At 40.1% G+C, this 23,196-nt stretch overlaps 1 protein-coding gene across 3 annotated transcripts in view; it reads right to left on the reverse strand.

The window, feature by feature from the left end:
• MELK (maternal embryonic leucine zipper kinase) overlaps window positions 1-23,196 on the reverse strand; it is a 100,072-nt gene that overhangs the window by 62,390 nt on the left and 14,486 nt on the right. For all 3 annotated transcript variants that reach the window (XM_044265347.1, XM_044265348.1, XM_044265345.1), the window contains 5 exons: window positions 21,590-21,706; window positions 18,853-18,996; window positions 16,935-17,003; window positions 15,086-15,178; window positions 8,077-8,175 (listed from right to left, as the gene is read on the reverse strand). In XM_044265347.1, the coding sequence (XP_044121282.1) occupies window positions 8,077-8,175; window positions 15,086-15,178; window positions 16,935-17,003; window positions 18,853-18,996; window positions 21,590-21,706 (522 nt within the window). The remainder of the gene's footprint in view (window positions 1-8,076; window positions 8,176-15,085; window positions 15,179-16,934; window positions 17,004-18,852; window positions 18,997-21,589; window positions 21,707-23,196) is intronic.

A 23,196-nucleotide genomic window follows, 5' to 3' on the forward strand; every position in this document is an offset into this window, starting at 1 on the left:
ATTACTTCTTACACCAATATTAATTTCTGGTAGACCAAAAAATTAGTAGTTAAAAAATTTAAAATTATTAGGGGCCAACCTGGCTCATCGGTGGAATGTGCAACTCCTCACACTTGGGGCTGTGAATTCGAGCCCCATGTTGGGTGTAGGTTACTTAATAATATCTCTGCCTTCCCCCCAAAATAAAAAAAGCTAATGATACTAGAAAAAAGCATGAAGAAAAAAACTAAAACATATAGGGATATCTGGTGTCTCTGTTGATTAAGCGGCTGCCTTCAGCTCAGGTCATGATCCCAGCATCCTGGGATCAAGTCCCACATTAGGTTCCTTACTCAGCGGGGAGCCTGCTTCTCCCTCTTCCCCTCCCCCACTGCTGTGCTCTCTCTGACAAATAAATAAATAAAATCTTTTTAAAAAATCCTAAAATATACAGATTTTAACACACAGGACAAAAGTTAATTTCCTTGGGATGCTCTATGAGATGGAATAACCATGTCATAGGATATACCTGGCATCCAGAGGAATACAGCCTCTGGATGCAGACCACCTGAATTCAAATCCCAGTTCTATCAATAATTGGTTGAAAAGCTTCAAGGAACTATTTTCCTGCTCTCTGCTTCACTTTCCTCATCTTTAAAAAGGGTATGATAACAGTACCTACCTCAGTGGACTATCGTGTGGATTACATGAGTTAATCCATGTAGAATGCATAGACCAACACTTGGCTCATAGTAAATACTCAAAGAATGGTAGTAATTGGAAAATAACCTAAAATATTCAACAAGAAAATGGCTAGACAAACTATTTGTAAAAATGAGTTAATGTTATATGTACAATGGTACATACTGTTGAATAAAGACAAACACAGGATTATATTAGTATGGTACCATTTATGTTAAGAAAAAAATACAAAATACTAGAAATACAAATTAAAGTTCCAAAAGAACCAAAGTGATAATAGTAATTACCTATGTGAGAGGTCAAGAGAACTTCAGTTATCTGTAATGTTTTAATTCTTTATACAGAAAATATTTTTATGCACTGCTTATGTAATTGTGAATTAAAAATTGATTTTTAAAAATGATGTACCCAGGGCGCCTGGGTGGCTCAGTGGGTTAAGCCGCTGCCTCTGGCTCAGGTCATGATCTCAGGGTCCTGGGATCGAGTCCCGCATCGGGCTCTCTGCTCAGCAGGGAGCCTGCTTCCCTCTCTCTCTCTCTGTCTGCCTCTCCGACTACTTGTGATTTCTCTCTGTCAAATAAATAAATAAAATCTTTAAAAAAAAAAAAATGATGTACCCAAACTTAGAATCAAAGAAATTTCATAATGAATACTACACAGCCATTAAAAAAACAATGAAAACCTATACATAGTACAAATATGAAACAATCTTCAAAGTAAAGCATTAAGTTTAAAAAGGAGGGGCATCTGTGTGGCTCAGTCAGTTAGCATCTGCCTTCAGCTCAGGTCATTATCCCAAGGTCCTGAAATCTGAGTCCCACGTTAGGCTCCTTGCTCAGCAGGAGCCTGTTTATCCCTCTCCTCTCTGAGCCTGCTTTCTCTGTCTCTCACTATATCTATGTGTCTCTCTCTCTCAAATAAATAAGTAAACTCTTTATAAATAAATAAATAAATAAATTTTAAAAGTTGGGGGTTCACCTGGGTGGTTCAATCATCTAGGCATCAGACTTTTAGTTTCATCTCAGGTCATGATCTCAGGATTGTGAGATCAAGTCCCACATCAGGCTCCGTGCTTGGTGCAGAGTCTGCTTGAGATTCTCCCTCTCCCTCTGCCTGCCCCTGCTCGCTCTCTCACTAAAATAAACAAATATTTAAAAAGGAGAAGGGGGCAAGGTCCATTCACTATGTGGATTATATAATCCCAAAGGATATATACAGATATATAAAGGTTTGTATAAGTACAGCTAATTCCTACAAATGTATAAAAGAAATCTCTAAATAGTTGTCTCTGTGGTAGAAAATAGAGGCCTAAGCGAATGGGAAGTTTTTTTGTTTTGGGTTGGTTTTTTTAATATATACTCCTTAGTAATGTTTTAGCTTTTTACCTAACATAAATTCTTTGTTTTTCATTATAAAAACAATTAACTGAATGTTAGTTTCTTTTTTTTTTTTATTTTCAGCATAACAGTATTCATTATTTTTGCACCACACCCAGTGCTCCATGCAATCCATGCCCTCTATAATACCCACCACCTGGTACCCCGACCTTCCACCCACCCCCCTTCAAAACCCTCGGATTGTTTTTCAGAGTCCATAGTCTCTCATGGTTCATCTCCCCTTCCAATTTCCCCCAACTCCCTTCTCCTAACTCCCCATATCCTCCATGCTATTTGTTATGCTCCACAAATAAGTGAAACCATATGATAATGGACTCTCTCTGCTTGACTTATTTCACTCTGCATAATCTCTTCCAGTCCCATTCATGTTGCTACAAAAGTTGGGTATTCGTCCATTCGGATGGAGGCATAATACTCCATAGTGTATATGGACCACATCTTCCTTATCCATTCGTCCGTTGAAGGGCATCTTGGTTCTTTCCACAGTTTGGCGACCGTGGCCATTGCTGCTATAAACATTGGGGTACAGATGGCCCTTCTTTTCACTACATCTGTATCTTTGGGGTAAATACCCAGGAGTGCAATGGCAGGGTCATAGGGAAGTTCTATTTTTAATTTCTTGAGGAATCTCCACACTGTTCTCCAAAGAGGCTGCTCCAACTTGCATTCCCACCAACAGTGGAAGAGGGTTCCCCTTTCTCCACATCCTCTCCAACACATGTTGTTTCCTGTCTTGCTAATTTTGGCCATTCTAACTGGTGTAAGGTGATATCTCAATGCAGTTTTAATTTGAATCTCCCTGATGGCTAGTGATGATGAACATTTTTTCATGTGTCTGATAGCCATTTGTATGTCTTTATTGGAGAAGTGTCTGTCCATATCTTCTGCCCATTTTTTGATATGATTGTCTGTTTTGTGTGTGTTGAGTTTGAGGAGTTCATTATAGATCCTGGATATCAACCTTTTGTCTGTACTGTCATTTGCAAATATCTTCTCCCATTTCGTGGGTTGCCTCTTTGTTTTCCTGACTGAATGTTAGCTTCTTGATAAACTACAAGCCTGAGCATTTTAGACCAATATTCTAGAAAGGGAGTAGGCAGGCTCTGGGGAGGACCATTCTACTACAGATCACAAACACTAAGCCAGGAGTCAGCAAATTTTTTCTGAAAAGGAACAGATAGTAAATAGTTCTGGTTTTGTGGGCCATACAATCTCTGTCACAACTACTCAATTCCACCAACTGTTGTGCAAAAGCAGCCACAGACAATATGTAAACAAACAGCTATGAAAAAAAAAAATCTATGGCTATATTCCAATAAAATTTTATTTAAACGAACAGGTGGTGGGCCAGATTTGGTTGGTAGGTCACAGTTTGCCAACCTCTATATCACCTGGGCAAAAAGACTGACTAAAGTTCTAGCCAACCTTTCTTTGCCTCTAGAAAGGAGTAAGTTAAGCTACAGCACAGATCGGCACAGATTTGGAGCTATTCACACACCTGTGCATCACGCTTCTAACTCAATAGTCAGACTTGGTAGGAACAATTCCATGATAGATCAACTACTATTTCCAACAGGATAAGACAACAATATATCCTGACCTCAATCCTTGGTCCATCTACCCCTTCTGCTTAACTTGTCCCTACTGCCTTGATATAACTCTAAAGCTGAATGCATGCCCATCTGCCAAGCAGTCTTCTTACATGTGGATTACATTTTAACATTGCAAATCAAAGATTACAGCCTGTCTAATCATCATCATAAAAAAGAGATACAATTATTCTAAAATCAAAGTTTATAGTTGGTAAATGCATACAGTACCTCATTTTGTTTTACTAGGTGGATATCGATGGGGTATATAGAAATTAGACTGTCCAAAGTCAGACATCTTTACTGAGCCTTTGCATGGCCAATGTAAATATTCAAAACTTTTCCTGGATAAAATTTTTTTTTTTAAGATTTTTATTTATTTATTTGACAGAGAGAGAGATCACAAGTAGGCAGAGAGGCAGGCAGAGAGCTAGAGGGGGAAGCAGGCTCCCTGCTGAGCATAGAGCCCGATGTGGGGCTTGACCCCAGGACCCCAGGACCATGACCCGAGCCGAAGGCAGAGGCTTTAACCCACTGAGCCACCCAAGCGCCCCCTGGATAAAATTATTATAGTGATCTTTTCTGGCATAATGTCTTATTATAATTCCTGTACTTATCACCAAGAAGTCAATAATCCTCAGAAGTCTCCATCTTCACAAAACAATGTCAATCCTAGCTTCTGTTACACTGACAGTTGCTTTTTCCCCTAGCACAGCCATAACTTCAGAAAATTCCATTCATGTGAAAAAACTGGAAAGGGAATAGCATAAATAGATACATTATAAAATTCCTTATACAAGCATAATTTGAAAAAGGTACATAAAAATCTGATATATACTTTGCCACTGATAAATAATCTTATACGAATTAACTGAGAAATTAGACAAAATGGGCACATTCTTTGTGTTCAAAACTGAACTGAAACTCATTTGAGATAATCAGGAGTTCAGTTTAATGAAACAGTAATAGGAAAAATACCCCTCAATTAACTTTATGGGACTAGTTGGGGCGCCTGGGTGGCTCAGTGGGTTGAAGCCTCTGCCTTCGGCTCTGGTCATGATCCCGAGGTCCTGGGATCGAGCCCCACGTCGGGCTCTCTGCTCAGCAGGGAGCCTGCTTCCCTTCCTCTCTCTCTCCCTGCCTCTCTGCCTATTTTAAGTCCTGGACAAAATACTGGCATGTATATGGATAAGGGTGAACATTTATCAAGCACTACTCTGAAAGCTGTGCATAGCTTACTGCATTTAATCCAAACAACCCTAGACTGTAAAAACTATCATTCCATCCGTTTTATATAGGAAGAAACTAACACTCAAAAAGGCTCAGTAATTTGCCATATTCTGTCCACAGACAGAAAGCAGAGATCTTGGATTTTAAAAATACCATGGAGGGGTGCCTGGGTGGCTCAATGGGTTAAGCCTCTGCCTTTGGCTCAGGTCATGGTCTCAGGGTCCTGGGATCAAGCCCCATGTTGGGCTCTCTGCTCTGCGGGGAGCCTGCTTCCCCCTCTCTCTCTGCCTGCCTCTCTGCCTACTTGTGATCTCTCTGTCAAATAAATAAAATCTTAAAAAAAAAAAAAAAACACCATGGAGATTCTGATTTAATTGCTCTGGGGGCCAGACCCAATATATTTTAAAGTACTCCAAATGATGCTAATATACAGAGAAATTACATCGACATAGCCAAGGCAGAAGACGTTTTAGTCAAGATTTAAATATGAAACAAGAAGCAGAAGTAAGAAAACATAATTTATAAGATCCTTTCCAACAGTGATTTTCTAGGATTATGTGTTCCCACACTGTCTTTCTAGAATTTTAACGGTATATAAGATTTCATGCTATACCACCAAATAGATCCAATTCTAGTTCATCTAGGAGAAATATGTGTGTCAGTTTCTCTGGCATGGAATTCCAAAAAAAAGAGTGAGGTAAAATATACTAGTAGTTACAGTACTAAAATTATTTTCAGAACAAGAAACATAGCTCTACTACTTTAAAGAAAAGAGCAGCAGAAAGAGTGAATTATTGGGGTGCCTGGGTGGCTCAGTGGGTTACGCCTCTGCCTTCAGCTCAGGTCATGATCTCAGGTCCTAGGATCGAGCCCTGCATCAGGCTTTCTGCTCAGCAGGGAACCTGCTTCCCCCTTTCTCTCTGCCTGCCTCTCTGCCTGCTTGTGACCTCTCTCTGTCAAATAAATAAATAAAATCTTTAAAAAAAAAAAAAAAAAAGAATACTGAAGAGCCCAACCTAATTCTTTTTTTTAAAAGCATAGCTAGATAATTGTTGCTGAGCTGCCCAAAGACCAGTCTCCATCCCACTCCATTTCTGTTCTAAGCAAAGCTGAACCAATAAAGTGATCCAACCACTACTCTCGTATGCTGCTGGGAGCAGAGTAGGCTACGGCTCTATGTAGTCAGGAACTGTGGCCACCATGAGCCACCAGAGCCAAAGCAACCGCTACTACCCTATAAAGCCGAAAGAAGGCTTCTGGAGAAGGGAAAGGAGGAAATACAGGCTGTTGGCTACTAGTCCCAGGAAGCCGGCTGCCAGCTACTGCCCCATCGTTCTCCCCTTCCCAAGGAGAAGCACATGCCCACACAATTCCCCAAAGCAGTGCTAACAGCTACCGTGAACCGAGCATCCATCAGAGCTCCTTAGCCTTCAAAGAGTTGGAACTACTACCATTCCATCTCTTCCCAAAACTATTCTTTGTCATTCTGGCATGGATTTTAAAGGTTTTTCCAGGATAGGATATAGGAAGTAAGAAGTCAAATAAATTTAAAAATTGAAGATTGAACTCAGTGCCCTTAAACTTGTTCTATAGGGCAAGAAATTAGCCAACCGGAATTCCCACTTCCATTTGGTGTAACACATCCAAAGAACGAGAGTTGATTTGGTAGTCTCCCTCCCTAAAGGGTGCTGGAAACCCAGTGGTCATGCCACAGAAAACGTCAGACAGTTTTCCCTCATGCTTCTCCAATCTTCTATCTTTGCTCATACTGTCTACTCCATCAGCATGCTCTCTCCCACATTCTTTTCTGAAGTACTTCCACCCTTTTTTGAAAGCCCTGCTCAAACCTCACTTCCTCGAACATATTCTCCCACATGCCTTACCCATTCCTGTATTAGCCTCATTTATACCTCTGTTATAATATGGCATCCCTGACCCTTCACCCTTTTTAGATAGTCTTCTATCTGTCTCCAACAAGAATCAAATGGACGATGATCAAGTTTTACAGATCCCTGTTCATGCCTACCAATATCTCATACAAAGACGACCTTTGGAAATTCTTGTTCAACAGAACTGAATTCAAACTCTGTGGAGAGAAGCTGCTCTACTGGTCTGACCCCGGTTTGCTAGGGGCACAAAATGGTGCTCTTTCTTCCTCTTTACATATCTTCTTGTGTTAGCTTGCTTTGAACATGAAATCATTGAAAAGAATTTTACTGTTTTCCTTGTTATACATGATTTTGAGGATTTTTTTAATTGAATATAATTCACATAACTTATCACCCTTTCAAAGTGTTCAGTTCAATAATTTTTAGTATATTCACAAAGCTATGCGATCATTACCACTGTGTAATTCCAGAATGCTCTCAGCCCCCAAAAATAAACCCTATATCATTAGCAGTTACTCCCCCACTGCTACTCCATCCACAACCCCCACAACCACAAATCTACTTCCTGTCTCTGATCGATAACGATTTTAACAAAGCTAACAGTACTCTTAACTATAGTTCTATTATACCTTAAGGCCAAATGTTACCTCCAAAAAGAAACCGTTTCTCTTATTTTGTCAGAATTCAATAGAAGAATGTGATTTAACCCAGTAAATTACTAAGGTATTATTTCGGGATACAAAATAAAAACTGTTAGCAGAAAAATCATCTTACTTTTGTTTTTGTCTCATTGAGCTACTTACTGAAGCAGTATAATATAAACACAGAACAGTATACATATTATAAGGGCAGACCTGGACAAGTTTTCAAAAACTGAATACACAAGTATAACCAGCACCCAGATCAAGAAACACAACAGAGGGGTGCCTGGGTGGATCAGTGGGTTAAGCCTCTGCCTTTGGCTCAGGTCATGATCTCAGGGTCCTGGGATCGAGTCCCACATCGGGCTTTCTGCTCGGTGGGGAGCCTGCTTCCCCCTCTCTCTCTGCCTGCCTCTCTGCCTACTAGAGATCTTTCTCGTCAAATAAATAAATAAAATCTTAAAAAGAAAAGAAACACAACAGAAACCCCGACCCCTCTTCCATTCATTCCTTCCTCCAAACCATAACCCCCATCTTGTCTTCTAACAGCACACATTACTTTTACCTGTTTTTGTACTTTTATGGATAGAAGCAAATAGTATGCAGTATAGAACTTTTACACTGAAATCCTATGCCTTGTCATACTCACCATAATCTTCTTGTACAAAGCCATGACATTATCATCATCGAATGGTAGAAAGCCACACATCAGTACATATAAGAGTATGCCCATACTCCAAACGTCTGCCTGAGGAGAAAAAAATAATTTAAAAAAACATTTAGAGCATATTACAGAAGGGCAGTACACTTAACAAAAATCACAGAATCTTAGAGAACTGAAAAAGAGCACGGAGACCATCCAATTCAGCCTGCTGATTCCACAGACAGGGAAGCTAGAGCTCAGAAAGGAAGGCTTGTTTGAAGTCACCCAGTCAATGGCAGGCGACCCAGCTGGGTCTCCTGACTCAGTTCATGCACTTTCTTCCAATGTTGGATTCTAACACTTAAGAGAAAATAATTCCCAGTTGGCTGGGCTGGATGGGACATGATAAGGAAGGAGACAGAGCCAGGGTTCTGATTCTGGAAGACAATTCTATAGTGCTATTGAGGGCTTATTACAGGTGAGGATTATATAAACATTCACGAGGATGTCAAAACAAGTCTTAAAATTTACTTCTAACAATCTGCAAATGTGACTAAACTGTGCTGTAAAGACCTCTCTATGTAAAGAAACCTTAATAAAGTTCAGCAATTGACTTCTCAAATACAGATGCTAGAAATTAGCCTGCCAGCACAAACACCCCTACAAATCTCAAAATCCCAGAAAGAAGCTTAACCTTTACATAAGATATCCGTGTGTCCTCTGAGTCCTAAGCACTACCTACTTACTCAAGCGGTATTTGGCCTTAGTCAATAATGACGCCACTGTTGGCTGAGGACAAGTCACAGCTCCCACCCTCGCTTGAGCCTTAGGAAAATTTTAAGAGGTAAAAAGGGCAGCATTTTTAAAAAAATTTTATTTATTTATTTGACAGAGAGAGCAAGAGAGCACAAGCAGGCAGAGCAGCAGAGGGAGAGAGAGAAGCAGGCTCCCCAGGGAGCAGGGAACCCGATGGAGGGCTCAATCCCAGGACCCTGGGATCATGAACTGAGCCAAAGGCAGTTGCTTAACCAACTGAGCCACCCAGGCACCCCAAGCATTTTTTTTTTTAAAAAAAACAGGAAGTGTTGGGCAGAGGAGAGAAACAGTTAAAATAACTCAAGCAGCATCACATCTAGGTAGTGCCCATACTAAGTACCCCAAATCTAACCCAGTCCTGTCCACCAAATCATATGAAATTATTAAAATGTCCCAAGTAAATAATTTACTTTCAGGCAAACACCTGATTTCTTCTTCCAAGTTGCAAGAGGTCAGAAATTAACAATTTATGCCTCAGAGATGTAAAATAATTAATCCATAAATTAAGCCTTGATAGCATAGCACTCCTGATCAGGGTGTTAAATTCAAAGCAAACAGACTGCACAGGAAGGAGTGGGCTAGCATGGCTTCATCAAATCTTATAAGAAGAGGTCAATAGAGATTATGTCTGAGGTCACATAAAAAGATAAAGAAAATCAACAACCCCTTAGAAATCTACCAAAGCCTACTAGAGAGAAAAAAAACAGAAAAATTATTCCTCAGTTAACTCATCCAAACACCTTTCCTGCACTGTTTTGAACTGGATATGAGAATAAATTAATCAAGTAAAATCATAAGCCAAAGCAAATGCAAGTAAATCCATAAGCTACCAATTGCCGAATAAGAAAAAAATAATAGGGCGCCTGGGTGGCTCAGTGGGTTAAGCCGCTGCCTTCGGCTCAGGTCATGATCTCAGGGTCCTGGGATCGAGGCCCGCATCGGGCTCTCTGCTCAGCAGGGAGCCTGCTTCCTCCTCTCTCTCTCTGCCTGCCTCTCAGCCTGCTTGTGATCTCTCTCTGTCAAATAAATAAATAAAATCTTTAAAAAAAAAAAAGAAAAAAATAATAATGATGATGATGATCAGAGGGAGGAGGGGTTTGAAAACATTTCCTGTGAGAAATCACTGAAGCAATTAGAGATATTTATTAGAGATATGGGACATTCCTTAAAGCATGATCTGGACCATGAACAACAGAACTACCTAACGTACTTATTTTATTTTTTTTTATTTTTTTTTTTTATTTTTTATTTTTTTTAAAGCGTTCTTTTTTTTTTTTTTTTTTAAAGATTTTATTTTATTTATTTGAGAGAGAGAGACAGTGAGAGAGAGAATGAGCGAGGAGAAGGTCAGAGAGCGAAGCAGACTCCCCATGGAGCTGGGAGCCTGATGTGGGACTCAATCCCGGGACTCCAGGATCACGCCCTGAGCCGGAGGCAGTCGTTTAACCAACTGCGCCACCCAGGCGTCCCTAACGTACTTATTTTAGAATGAAGATTCTTTTTCTTAATCTTTTCTTTTTTTTAGCCCCGCCTTAGAAAACAGAACCAGGGCACCTGGGTGGCTCAGGTCATGATCCTGGAGTCCCAGGATCCAGTCCTACAGCAGGTTCCCTGCTCAACTCGAAGTTGACTTCTCTCTCTGACCCTCCCCCATCTCGTGCTCTCTCTCTCCCATTCTCTCTCAAATAAATAAATAAAATCTTTTTTAAAAAAAAGAAAAAGGGGGGCGCCTGGGTGGCTCAGTGGGTTAAGCCGCTGCCTTCGGCTCAGGTCATGATCTCGGGGTCCTAGGATCGAGTCCCGCATCAGGCTCTCTGCTCATCGGGGAGCCTGCTTCCCTCTCTCTCTCTCTCTCTGCCTGCCTCTCCATATACTGTCAAATAAATAAATAAATAAAATCTTTAAAAAATCTGTTAAGCATACAGGACTGAGCTCTACATTTTTTAACAAGTGCCTCATACAATTCCTTGGGACACTCTCCTAGAAGGACAGAAAGTCAAACTAAAATGAACAAGAGAGGTGCCTGGGTAGCTCAGTCAGTTAACTGACCTATTCTCCTCTAAGGTCACAATCTCCAGGTGAGAGAATGAGCCCCGCTTCGGTCTCTGCACTGGGCATGCAGCCTGCTTTAGATTTTCTCTCTACCTCCCCCTCTGGCCCTCCCCCAATCTGCTTTTTCCCGTTCTCTCTCCAAAATTAAAATAGACAAGAAAACACCTGAAGATCCCATAGGAAAATCTCATATGCATTCAAACCAGCAGGGTCTCACCACCAGTCCCCTAGGAATCTTGTGAGCATTAGGCATATGATTACTGCTCCCCCTAGGAGACTAGATGGAACAGTGGAAAAAATACAGGGTGGTAAGTGGAAGGATGGGTGAAATAGGGGAAGGGGGTTAAAGAGTACACTTATCATGATGAGCACTGAGTAATGTATTGCTGAGTCACTATATTGGACACCTGAAATTAATATAACACCATATGTTAACTATACTGGAATTAAGACTTTTTTAAAATGTAGAAAAAAGGGCACCTGGGTGGCTCAGAGGGTTAAGTCTCTGCCTTTGGCTCAGGTCATGATATCAGGGTTTTCGGATCAAGCAGGGCATTAGGCTCTCTGCTCAGTGGTGAGCCTGCTTCCCCCTCTTTTTCTGCCTGCCTCTCTGCCTAATTGTGATCTCTGTCAAATAAGTAAATAAAATCTTTTTTAAAAAATGTAAAAAAAAAAAAAGTCTGTTCAAAAAAACTATTATGGAGGGCCTGGGTGGCTCAGTCAGTTAAGCGGCTGTCTTTGGCTCAGGTCATGATCTCAGGGTCCTGGGATCGAGCCCCGAATTAAGGCTCTCTGCTCAGTGGGGAGCCTGCTTCTCCCTCCCCACTCCCTCTGCCTCTGCCCCTGACTCGTGCTCACTCTCTCTCCCTCTCTCTCTCAAATAAATAAATAAAATATTTTTAAAAATTTTTATATAATAAAAGAGAAAGTAGGGGTACACAGTAAAGCCTCGCTCTGTTCAAATGTTGACCTGTAGTTACCAATTATGTGACCCCGAAGAGGCACTTAATTTCTGAGCCTCAATTTCTTCAACTTCTTTATCTTAACTTAATGAAATGAGTAGTGGTATTCACTCCAAAGGATTTTTTTGAACTTAAAGAATTTATTTATTTATTTTTAATTTTTTATATTTATTTGTTTGAGAGAGAGAGAGAGAAGACAAGTGCCCTGCAGATGAGTGGGAGGAACAGAGGTGGGGAGGGAGAGGGAGGAAGAATGTGAATAGACTCCTCACTGAGTGCAGAGCCCAGATGCAGGGTTGGGTTGGACTACAGAGAGATCATGATCTAAGTTCAAACCAAGAGTAGGAAGCTCAAGCGACTATGCCACCCAAGTGCCCTAGGATCTCTGTGGATATAAATGACAATTATAAAAAATATCTTGTATAAGGAAGCCTGTAGACTGTTGTAGGAATGTAAAATGTTGCTGCCACTAGGGAAAACAGTATGGCAGTTTCTCAAAAAATTAAAAATAGAGTTACTAGGGCATCTGGGTGGTCAGTTAAGCATCTGACTTCAGCTCAGGTCATGATCTCAGGGTCTCAGAATTGAGTCCCATGATGGGCTCCCCGTGCAGAGGGAAGTCTGCTTGTCCCTCTCCCTACTCCCTGCTCTTGCTCTTTTGCTTGCTCACTCTCTCTCTCAAACAAAAAAATAAAATCTTTAAAAAAAAAAAAAAAAGATTTTTTTTTTTTTAAAGATTTTATTTATTTATTTGATAGACAGACAGCACAATTCAGCAGCGAGGCAGGCAGAGAGAGAAGGGAAAGCAAGGCTCCCTGCCGAGCAGAGAGCCTGATGTGGGGCTCAATCCCAGGACCCTGGGATCATGACCTGAGCCGAAGGCAGAGGCTTAACCCACTGAGCCACCCAGGCTCCCCCCCAAAAAAGGTTTTTTTTTCCTTTTTAAGGTTGAATAATATACCATTATGTATATATACCCCATTTTGTTTATTCATTCATCCATGGATGGACCAACTGAGACACCTAGGCCCCCCCAAAAAGGAAAAAATTCTGGCACATGCTACAACATGGATAAGCCTTGAAGACATTATGCTAAGTGAAATAAGTCAGTCATGAAAAGACAAATATTGTATGCCCCCACTTTATAAGGTACCTAGAATAGTCAAATTCACACAGAAAGTAAAAGGGTGGCTGCCAGCAATGGGAGGAGGGATGAATAGAGAGTAATTATTTAATGGATATAGAGTTTCATTTTGCAAAATGGAAAGAGCTCTGGAGATTATTTGCACAACAATATGAACCTGCCTAACACTATTGAACTATACACTTAAAAATGGTTAAAATGGTTTAAGAAAAAAAAAGTTAAGATGGTAAATTTTATGTTACACGTATTTTTACCACAACTGAAAAAGAAAAGGACCTAGCATGATTCCAAAATCATGCTAAATGGTTAGTTAAATGCTAAATCATGCTAAATGGTCATGTTAAATGGTCAGTGAAAGTTTGTTCCTTTCCCTACCACTCACTGAGAAGGCCACAACATCCCCTTTGTGCTGTATCTGCCAAAAATGCTAACTTGAATCTAACCATAAGCTTCACACAAACTCAAATTGAGAGACTTTCTAGAAAATAATGAGCTTCCTCAAAAACATCAAGGTCAAAGATGGAGAAAGGGTAAAGAACTCTTCCAGGTTAAAGAAGACCAAAGAAACATGACAACTAAATGCATTACATGATCCTGAACTCAATCCTGGATCAGAGGAAAAATATAGCTAAGGACATTAGTGATATGATTAGCAGCATGGGAATATGAATTATGGATTAAATAAGTTGTATCGTTGTTAAATTCCCTGATTTTGAGAACTAAAGTATGGGTATAAAAGAGAAGGTCCTCGCTTTTAGGAAATATATGCAGTACATAATGATAAAAGGGATAAGGTCTAACACTCTCAATTGGTTCAAAAAAGAATAGACATAGGGACGCCTGGGTGGCTCACTGGTTAAATCCTCTGCCTTCGGCTAAGGTCATGATCTCAGGGTCCTGGGATCGAGTCCCGCATCGGGCTCTCTGCTCAGCGGGGAACCTGCTTCCTCCTCTCTCTCTGCCTGCCTCTCTGCCTCCTTGTGATCTCTGCCTGTCAAATAAATAAATAAAATCTTTAAAAAAAAAAAAAAAGAATAGACATATATAGAAACATAGAGAATGATCAAGCAAATAGGGGAAAATGTAAACAACTGTGAATATAACTAAACATATACAGAAGCTCCTCATTCCATATCTGCAACTATTCCTAATTGTGAAATTATATCCAACTAAAAGTCACCAAAACAAGTTAGTTCCCATCTTCTCTTGTTATAAATAAAGTTAATGGACATATGTCAAAGTTTCTCTGACATAACACTAGCTCCAAAAGACATTCCACATAAAAAGGGGACAGCAGGGAGCCTTGCTTTCCCCTCTCTCTCTGCCTGCCACTCTGCCTACTTCTGATCTCTGTCAAATAAATAGATAAAATCTTTTTAAAAAATTAAAAATTTAAAAATTTTTTAAAATTTTAAAAAATAAATAAATAAAGTAAAATAAAATAAAAGATTTGGCGATGTCCTGAACTAAAGAAAACTGTTCAATCCAGCATTTCCTGAGCTTTTGATACCTAAACCTTGTTTGCCTTATGATATTACTATCAGCAAAATTAGTACTCCAGACACTGGAAAGGGCTAACTAGCTTGTAGTAGCGAATAGTAAGTAAAAAAGCAATTCCCAGGCCTTTTGAGCCTGGGCCTCCTACACAGGACTGCAGGCCTCAGATAGTCGGCTATGAACAAAGTGCAAGTTTTCTCAGAGCTAGCCAGCATCTAGGTAGCTCTGCTCTTGTGGCCCTGTGCTCTTCCTGGATGGACTAACCACTCTAAACTATGGTACTGTTTAACACAAAAGCAACCGTAACAGGGACACCAGAAATGTATCCCTGCTTCATAAGTATACTATGTCTTATTATATTTATTGCAAGTTATTCATTTTATGTGTTACTTTATATCTTACTCTCTGAATAAATTGAATCCTTTGAAGAACAAGATTATTTCTTACCTTATTGTAATATCCCCAATGCACAATGCCTGGCTCACTTAGAAATCACCAATAAATATATATTGATTATACACTGAGTTAATCAGTGAATGAGTACCTCTGACCCCAGATAGGATTTGCCTTGTATTAATTCAGGTGCTGCATAAGCAAGACTCCCACAGCATGTCTGCAAATGGTAATCCTTATTACCCTGCCAATAAGAAAAAACGAAAGACTCATTAGTTACAGGCCTTACAAAATCAAAACCTTGATAAACATTCTTTTGGCACAACCAAAGAGAAGCTAGATGAAGGATTACCCCGAAGAGACTCTGCGGCCAACTCAATACTCTGCCCATATGCATGCAAACACACGTAGTTCCCTCCTTTTGGGATTTGCAGCATCGCTGCAACCCAGCATGAACAAAATCCTTTTCCCCTTAGTTCAGTTAAGTCAGGTTCATACTTTCCTAGACGTCCACTCACATACTAATCGGCTTACCAGACACCCAAGCACTCAGTGTCTTCCCACCCCCCAAGTACTCAAAGAAAAGGGGCTATTTTTTTCCTGGACCCTAATTCAAATACCAAATCTTTACAAATACAGAAGCTTGGCTTCTCCGAGAGGGGAGGGAGGGACCTGCTGCACAAAACAGCATCTCAGGAGCCTGTGTTCTAGACCCAGCTTTAACACAGATCACAGCCTGAACTTCCAGAACTGTGAAAATGAGGGATCTGCCCAACATCCTCTGCTCTCCCACAGAATATCAAGACAGAATGGAAATGATACAACCACCCAATGCTTGTATAGTCTTACAACTTGCAAACGTCTTGGGAGATTGCGAAATTTCATTTACAACTGCAACAACATGCCCAGAAGTGAACTCCTCAGCAGAAAGCGGAGGCAGTCCTCTCTCAGCCAAGCCTGCTTTTTTTAGATGGTGTCTGTGTGGGTCGAATCTGTGGCAGCCATAAATAAAAGCTAATGGAGTCTGTCACAAACCTTTTCCACTGCCTCCTGTGGAGAACATGACTTAAACCAGTTTATCTGCTTAAAGTATGTTTTATCTTTATATGGCTGCCAATCAAAAAAATGCCTATAGCATTTGAATCCCAGACACCAGGCTCCATTGACAATCTCTGAAGAGCCAAGGGAAGGAGTGGAAAATCAGAAAGAATCAAACATTCAGCTGAAGGGGCAAAATCTGCTTCCCTTTGCATTTAGCTCATTCCGACGGGGGCAGGAAATAATCACGGGACTGCAAAGGGCTGAGACAGGTCTGCGATTTCAACATTCTTAATGAGTGTAGACAGCTCATTTTAGAGACCGTGAGTGCCATCATTAGAGAACTCAGGAGGAAGCCTCCAACAGGCAGCCACACAGGAGCTCTGCAGATAGCACAGCTGGGAAGTTCAAAGTCACCTCAAAGAGAAGATACACTGGAGAGCACCAGTATTTAACTGTGGAGTGCAAATTAAGAAAACATATAACAGGATAAATTTAAAAGTGCATATGGACTTCTTTCTTCTTCTTTTATTAAAAAAGGGAACTGTCTCTCAAAATGTAACTGTTAGTTATAAAACCACTTGGATTAAAAAAAAAGACCTGCACTAAATTCCCAAAACTCCTATTTAAATGAACAAAAGCATCATCTAGTGGCAACATACTCAAACTGCAAAATATGATCAATTCAGAATTCACGTTATAATGACCTCATGTCACCTTGGCACTGCAAATTCAGAGCATACCCATTGGGTCTTCAGTGGACCAACCCTGCACCTAGAGTGGTGGTTCTCAATCTTGGCTACATATTAGAATCATCTAGAGAACTTCTAAAAGCGATGAAATTTAACATTCTTAATGGATGCTACCAGGCTCAATAAAGGCTAAGTGGGAGTCACTGCAAGATAACATACTAAGAGGTGCATTTACAAAGGAAATAAATGTATTTTGATTTCTGTACTTACCTTGGGTTTTGCACAGAGACCAAAGTCAATCAGCTTTACTTTATGATATTCATCAAACAACAAATTTTCCTGGGAAAACAAAGATATTTTCGTTAACTGTATATTGACTTCCTTATATCACATCCTACCTCTAGCCATTTCTAAAAACAATTTTTAAATATATATGCTTTTCTTTCACATATAAGACATTTATTTCCAGAGTATTTCCCATGGTAGGCTTTTAAAAAATAGAAAGGAAATTTAGGTGTTCTTGGGGAACTTATGCAAGGACTGACAGATTTTAGGGAGAAACCCTTTACATATCTATAGTATATATATTCAGGACAAAAGCAAACACTATAAAAAGTATAAAAACAGGGGGGACCTGGGTGGCTCAGTGGGTTAAAGCCTCTGTCTTTGGCTCGGGTCATGATCCCAGGGTCCTGAGATCGAGCCCCACATTGGGCTCTTTGCTCAGCAGGGAGCCTGCTTCCCCCTCTCTCTCTGCCTACTTGTGATCTCTGTCTGTGAAATGAATAAATAAAATCTTTTTTTAAAAAAAGTGTAAAAACAAACAAAAAGATGCAAATGCAATATATTTTGGCTGGAATTTCAGAGTTTTTTTTTTTCTTCTCTTTCCGCTTTACTTCAAGAGTTATAAATATTTTGAAGCAGCATATATTATTGCACTTGTGGTTTTTTGTTGTGCAGTTAATGAACTTGAGAGTCTGGACAACTGGGGATCATCTATTTAGCCTTCCCATTCTTTTGTTTCTTCTTTGATGAGTTTGGCCAACAAGATTATAGACTTCTTGAGCTTTGCACCACACATTCACAACAAGACAGCCTTGCCATCTGAGATTCTCAACAGAACTTGGAGTATAACAGAACTGGAGCTGGCTGATGACAGCAGAGCTACCTAGCTTTTCAATAAGAAAGTTACACATATTTTGCATTTTTCCAAATTCAGGAAATGTAATGCAGACTTCTGCTTCCATATGATAAGCACTTCTTCTAAAACCCTTTGTCACAGTTACATTTCTGCCTGCAGACCCTGCCGCTAGAGGTTCTGTGTTGTGTTGTCCAGGCAGCAGCAAAACCAATAAATAAGATTTAAGATTGTTTATATTAAACAGTCTGGGAACAATAGAACGAAAATCATTTAAAAAGAATGAAATGAAATGAAAAGAAGTATAGAAGGGGAAGAGGAGGAATGTTGATAATGATCCTGCTTCCCCTCAAGACACTTTTAACATAAACCATTTTCTCCCTGGTGCTCTGAAGTTCAACTACAAGCAAACACAGTGTGTGCTAAACCAAAAGAATGAACTCAAATCAAAGGACTGGGGTATAAACAGAGGGAAAGGATAGTAGCATTGCCGTATTTTGCCAACAAATTCTAGGCCCCTGACCCTAATATCAAGTAACATAAAATCCACGTTCACCATCATTCATATTAGTCAGAGCTTGCAGACTTAAGAGTATTCACATTTTTATTCTGTTTCTGAAAATTAGAGTCTCTTCATTCCATTGAACTGTTCCCTTCTGATGAAAAATGGAATTAAAATTTAAAAAAGATGGGGTTAGGAAAAGAGTACTGAAGGGAAAATATTCAATGACAATATTCTTGAATAAAATACTCAAAACTCCTCTTTCCGAGAGATAAAATCCTGAGGTTTATATTTCCCAGCTGATTACAAAGACATTCATAATGTTGCCCACAACGAACAAATATATAGAATGCCAATAATCAAGTACATCCAAAAAAGCCTACCAGCACAAAAAAGAAAAAAAGGAAAAAAAAATTGTTCACATTATGAGTAGAAGAAAAAAAGAAGTCAAGATAGATTATAAACAGAAAGAACGCTTGGACAACTAGTAACTACCAGTAAATGGTGTTGAACTCTCAACATTGAGAGCATGTGTGACAGTCACTTACTGGTTTGAGGTCTCTATGAGCATAGCCCTCGCTATGCACGTAAGCGACCGCAGAAACTATCTGACGGAAGACAACTCGGGTCTCCTCCTCGGACAGGCGATCCTGGGAAATTATGTAGTCAAACAGCTCTCCTCCGGGACAATACTTCAGAAACGACAGAGACACACAGATATTGTTACTATCTAGAAAAATCACTTCAGGGGAATTAAAACAAAAAATTATACTTAACTCAAAGATATTATTAAATTCAACTTAAAGGGAAGGAAAACGCATGAGGCATATTTAAAAATATCCTCTGGGATCAAACAAGTTAATAATTACTCCAGGAAAGAGATCAATAGCTAATGGATTCAAGCAGTTTTATGACCAGTAAGTAGAAGCAGAACCAATGAACATGGATGTTTTTAAAAAAAAATTTATTCGAGAGAGTGAGAGACAAAAGTGAAAGAGAATCTCCAGCAGATTCCCCTACTAAATGCAGAGCCCAATGCAGGGCTCCATCCCAAGACCCTGATATCATGACCTGAGCCGAAACCAAGAATCAGACACTCAACTGACTGAGACACCCAGGCACCCCAACGCCTGTGATTCTTAAAGTCCATTCGGGGCTTTATATTTCTATAGTAGAGTACTAAAACCCATTCTCATCTTTTTAAATTTATTTATTTCTTAAGAGAGAAAGCGTGCAAGCAGAGGGAGGGACAAAGAGGGAGAGAGAGAGAATCCTTAAGCAGACTCCCTGCAGAATGCAAAGCCTGATGTAGGGCTCCTCCCAGGACCCCAAGATCATGACCTGAGCAGAAATCAAGAGTCGGTTGCTTAACAAACCAAGCCATCCAAGTGCCCCAACATTATGAATTTTAAAATGTGCTTTTGAGGGGAGCCTGGGTGGCTCAGTGGGTTAAAGCCTCTGCCTTCAGCTCAGGTCATGATCCCAGGGTCCTGGGATCGAGCTCCACATCAGGCTCTCTGCCTAGCAGGGAGCCTGCTTCCCCCCTCTCTCTCTGCCTGCCTCTCTGCCTACTTGTGATCTCTGTCTGTCAAGTAAATAAATAAAATCTTTAAAAAAAAAATGTGCTTTTGAGGGCCACCCGGGTGGCTCAGTGGGTTAAAGCCTTTGCCTCTGGCTCAGGTCATGATCTCGGGGTCCTGGGATCAAGCCCTGCATCGGGCTCGGTGGGGAGCCTGCTTCCCCCCCGCTGCCTGCCTCTATGCCTATTGTGATCTCTCTGTGTCAAATGAATAAATAAAATCTTTAAAACAAAAAAAAAATGTGCTTTTGAAATAGAGCTAATCTATAAAAATGATATGCAGTTACAAATTATTTGGCTGAGATTAAAGAAAATGAAACAAGAGATGAATGATGGAAATTCTAAAGACTTGACATTTCAGGCCCAAAAGGGCAGTTAAAACTTGAGTCTGATTCATATGACACATGTATTGAAACCCACCTATAGGCTGTGAGTTGAACTATGTCCCCCAAAAAGATACGTGCAAGTACTAACATCTGGTACCAATAAACATAACATTACTTAGTTTTGTAGATATAATCAAGTCCCAGTGAAGTCCTACTAGATCAGGATGAACCCTAATCCAATGACTGTGTTGTTACATGTAGGGGGAAATCTGGACAAAGAAACAGACACACAGATAAGAAAACGCCATTTAGAGACAGAGGCAGAGATTGGAGTGGTACAAGCTAAGGAGGAATGCCAGAGATTGTCAGTAACCATCAGAAACTAGGTAAGAAGCACAGAACAGATTGTCCAGAAGAAACCGACCTTACCCACACCTTGATTTCAGACTTCCAGCTTCTAGAACTATGAGGCAATAAATTTCTGTCATTTTAAACCACCATCTTTGTGGTACTTTACTATGGCAGCCCTAGACTAATATGCCATATAAAACTGAAATGGATCCTTCCCTCTAGAAACAAATTCTAACATGTTCCATTCATTAATCCTAACCCCATCAGGAGTGTATTAGAAACTGTGAACTTACAATGAATCTCCAACTTATTATATTATGTTTACTTAATCTAAATTGTTATAGACAGAGCACCTGGGTGGCTCAGTAGGTTAAGCATCTGCCTTTGGCTCAGGTCATGATCCCGGAGTCCTGGGATAGAGTCCCACGTCAGGCTCCCTGCTTGGCAGGGAGTCTGCTTCTCCCTCTGCCCTTCACCCTGCTTGTGCTCTCTCTCGCTCACTCTCTCTCTCAAATAAATAAATTTCTAAAATCTTTAAATGATAAATAAATAGTTACAGACAGAACTCAAACAGGTAAGCTGCTTAACATTTATTTTAATCTTTTAGGTGAAACACACTTTTCCCTTAACTATGGATAAAGTGAATGAAAATGGTCTGAATATTTGATTTCCCTCCAAAATTGGTATGTCAAAATCCTAACCCCCAAAAGATGATGGTTCTAAGAGATGAGACTTTGGGAAGTGATTAGGACATGAGAGTGGAGCCCTCATGAATGGAATTGATTCTCTTATAAATGAGATTCCAGAGAGATCCCGTGGCCCCTCTACTGTTAAGGACATAGTAAGAAGGTACCAGCCTAGAATCAGGAAGAGGGCCATCACCTGATCATGCCAGCACCTTGATCTTGGAATTGCCAGCCTCCAGAACTCTGAGAAACAAACTACCCAGACTGTGCTATCTGTTATAGCAGCCCAAACAGACTAAGACAGTGATCAAATACCTTTAGGTCCCTAGATCACACTACTAACCTCAAGAACCATGAATATTTTGTTGGCTGTCTCTAACACATGGTAGAGTTGACATATATGCTGATGTCTCAGGTTCTTCAAGGCCTCAATCTCCGTTTTGACCCGGGGCAAATCGTTCTGAGACAAAACATATTACATGAGCAATAAACCTATTTGGGAAGTACACCAAGCATTAATATCAACAGCTTTAATATTAAAAAAAAAAATCAACAGTTTTAATACTGAGTAGCAAAAGCAACCAACAGCCTCAAAACAAACTGCTCAAAAGCACAGAAAAATATAACAAAATTTATTTATATGTATACACATACACAAACACACACACACAAAGCATTGAGGGTTTTATGAAAGACTAGTTTGATGTGGGTCAAAAGCACAACATCCAGAAAAATAAAAACAATCTCAGACTCCCTTAGAAGGTTAGCATTCCGAACAAGGAAAATAACAGAGACCTGCCTGTGCTACCATTTTCAGTCTTAGTAGTGTTCCTTAAGAAGCCTGTTGAGCTAAAAACTGGTGATGTAGGTGAAAGACACACAGGTCTTCACTATCTCAATTGTCCACCTTTTCTATGGGCTTAAAATTTTTCAAAACAAAAAGTTAGTTGGAAAGAGGAAGAGCCAAGCTGAAAAAATTGCCAACTCCATATTAAAGACAGAAATCTAGATATCGGGCGCCTGGGTGGCTCAGTGGGTTAAGCCGCTGCCTTCGGCTCAGGTCATGATCTCAGGGTCCTGGGATCCAGTCCCGCATCTGGCTCTCTGCTCAGCCGGGAGCCTGCTTCCTCCTCTCTCTCTCTCTGCCTGCCTCTCTGCCTACTTGTTCGCTCCCTCTCTGTCAAATAAATAAATAAATACTCTTAAAAAAAAAAAAAAAAGGAAATCTAGATATCTACGAAATATCAAGTAAAACTTTATTGTAAAAAGAGGTTCAATTTAATGTCCAGTGGCTAAACATCCAATTATGTGGGACCTTACAGGTCTTGACCTGTTAGGTCTTGACCAGGATCAACTGTAACTTTATTTCAAAATGACAATCCTGGGGCACCGGGTGGCTCAGTGGGTTAAGCCTCTGCCTTTGGCTCAGGTCATGATCCCAGGGTCCTGGGATCAGGCTCCGCATTGGGCTCTCTGCTCCCCAGAGAGCCTGCTTCCTCCTCTGTCTGCCTGCCTCTCTGCCTACTTGTGATCTCTATCTGTCAAATCTAAAAACAAACAAACAAACAAAGAAACCTTCAAAATGACAATCCTTTTTTCTTTTTTGGGAGGAGTGGAAGTCTGCTGACTAAAACCCTAGGGTAACAAAAACATTATTAAAGTCCTAGGAAGTAATTGAAACAAGCATGAGAACAACAAAAAATACAAAAACAAAAACAAAAACAAAAAAAAAATACAAAAACAAGTTTAGAAATAATGAATTCACATCATTATATTGATGCCTTTTTTTTTCCCCTTTATTTTATTTTATTTTTTTTAATTTTTTATTTTTTATAAACATATATTTTTATCCCCAGGGGTACAGTTCTGTGAATCGCCAGGTTTACACACTTCACAGCACTCACCAAAGCATATACCCTCCCCAATGTCCATAACCCCACCCCCCGATGC

Source organism: Neovison vison, chromosome 9, assembly GCF_020171115.1.
Source record: "Neovison vison isolate M4711 chromosome 9, ASM_NN_V1, whole genome shotgun sequence".
In the NCBI taxonomy this organism is placed as follows: domain Eukaryota; kingdom Metazoa; phylum Chordata; class Mammalia; order Carnivora; family Mustelidae; genus Neogale; species Neogale vison.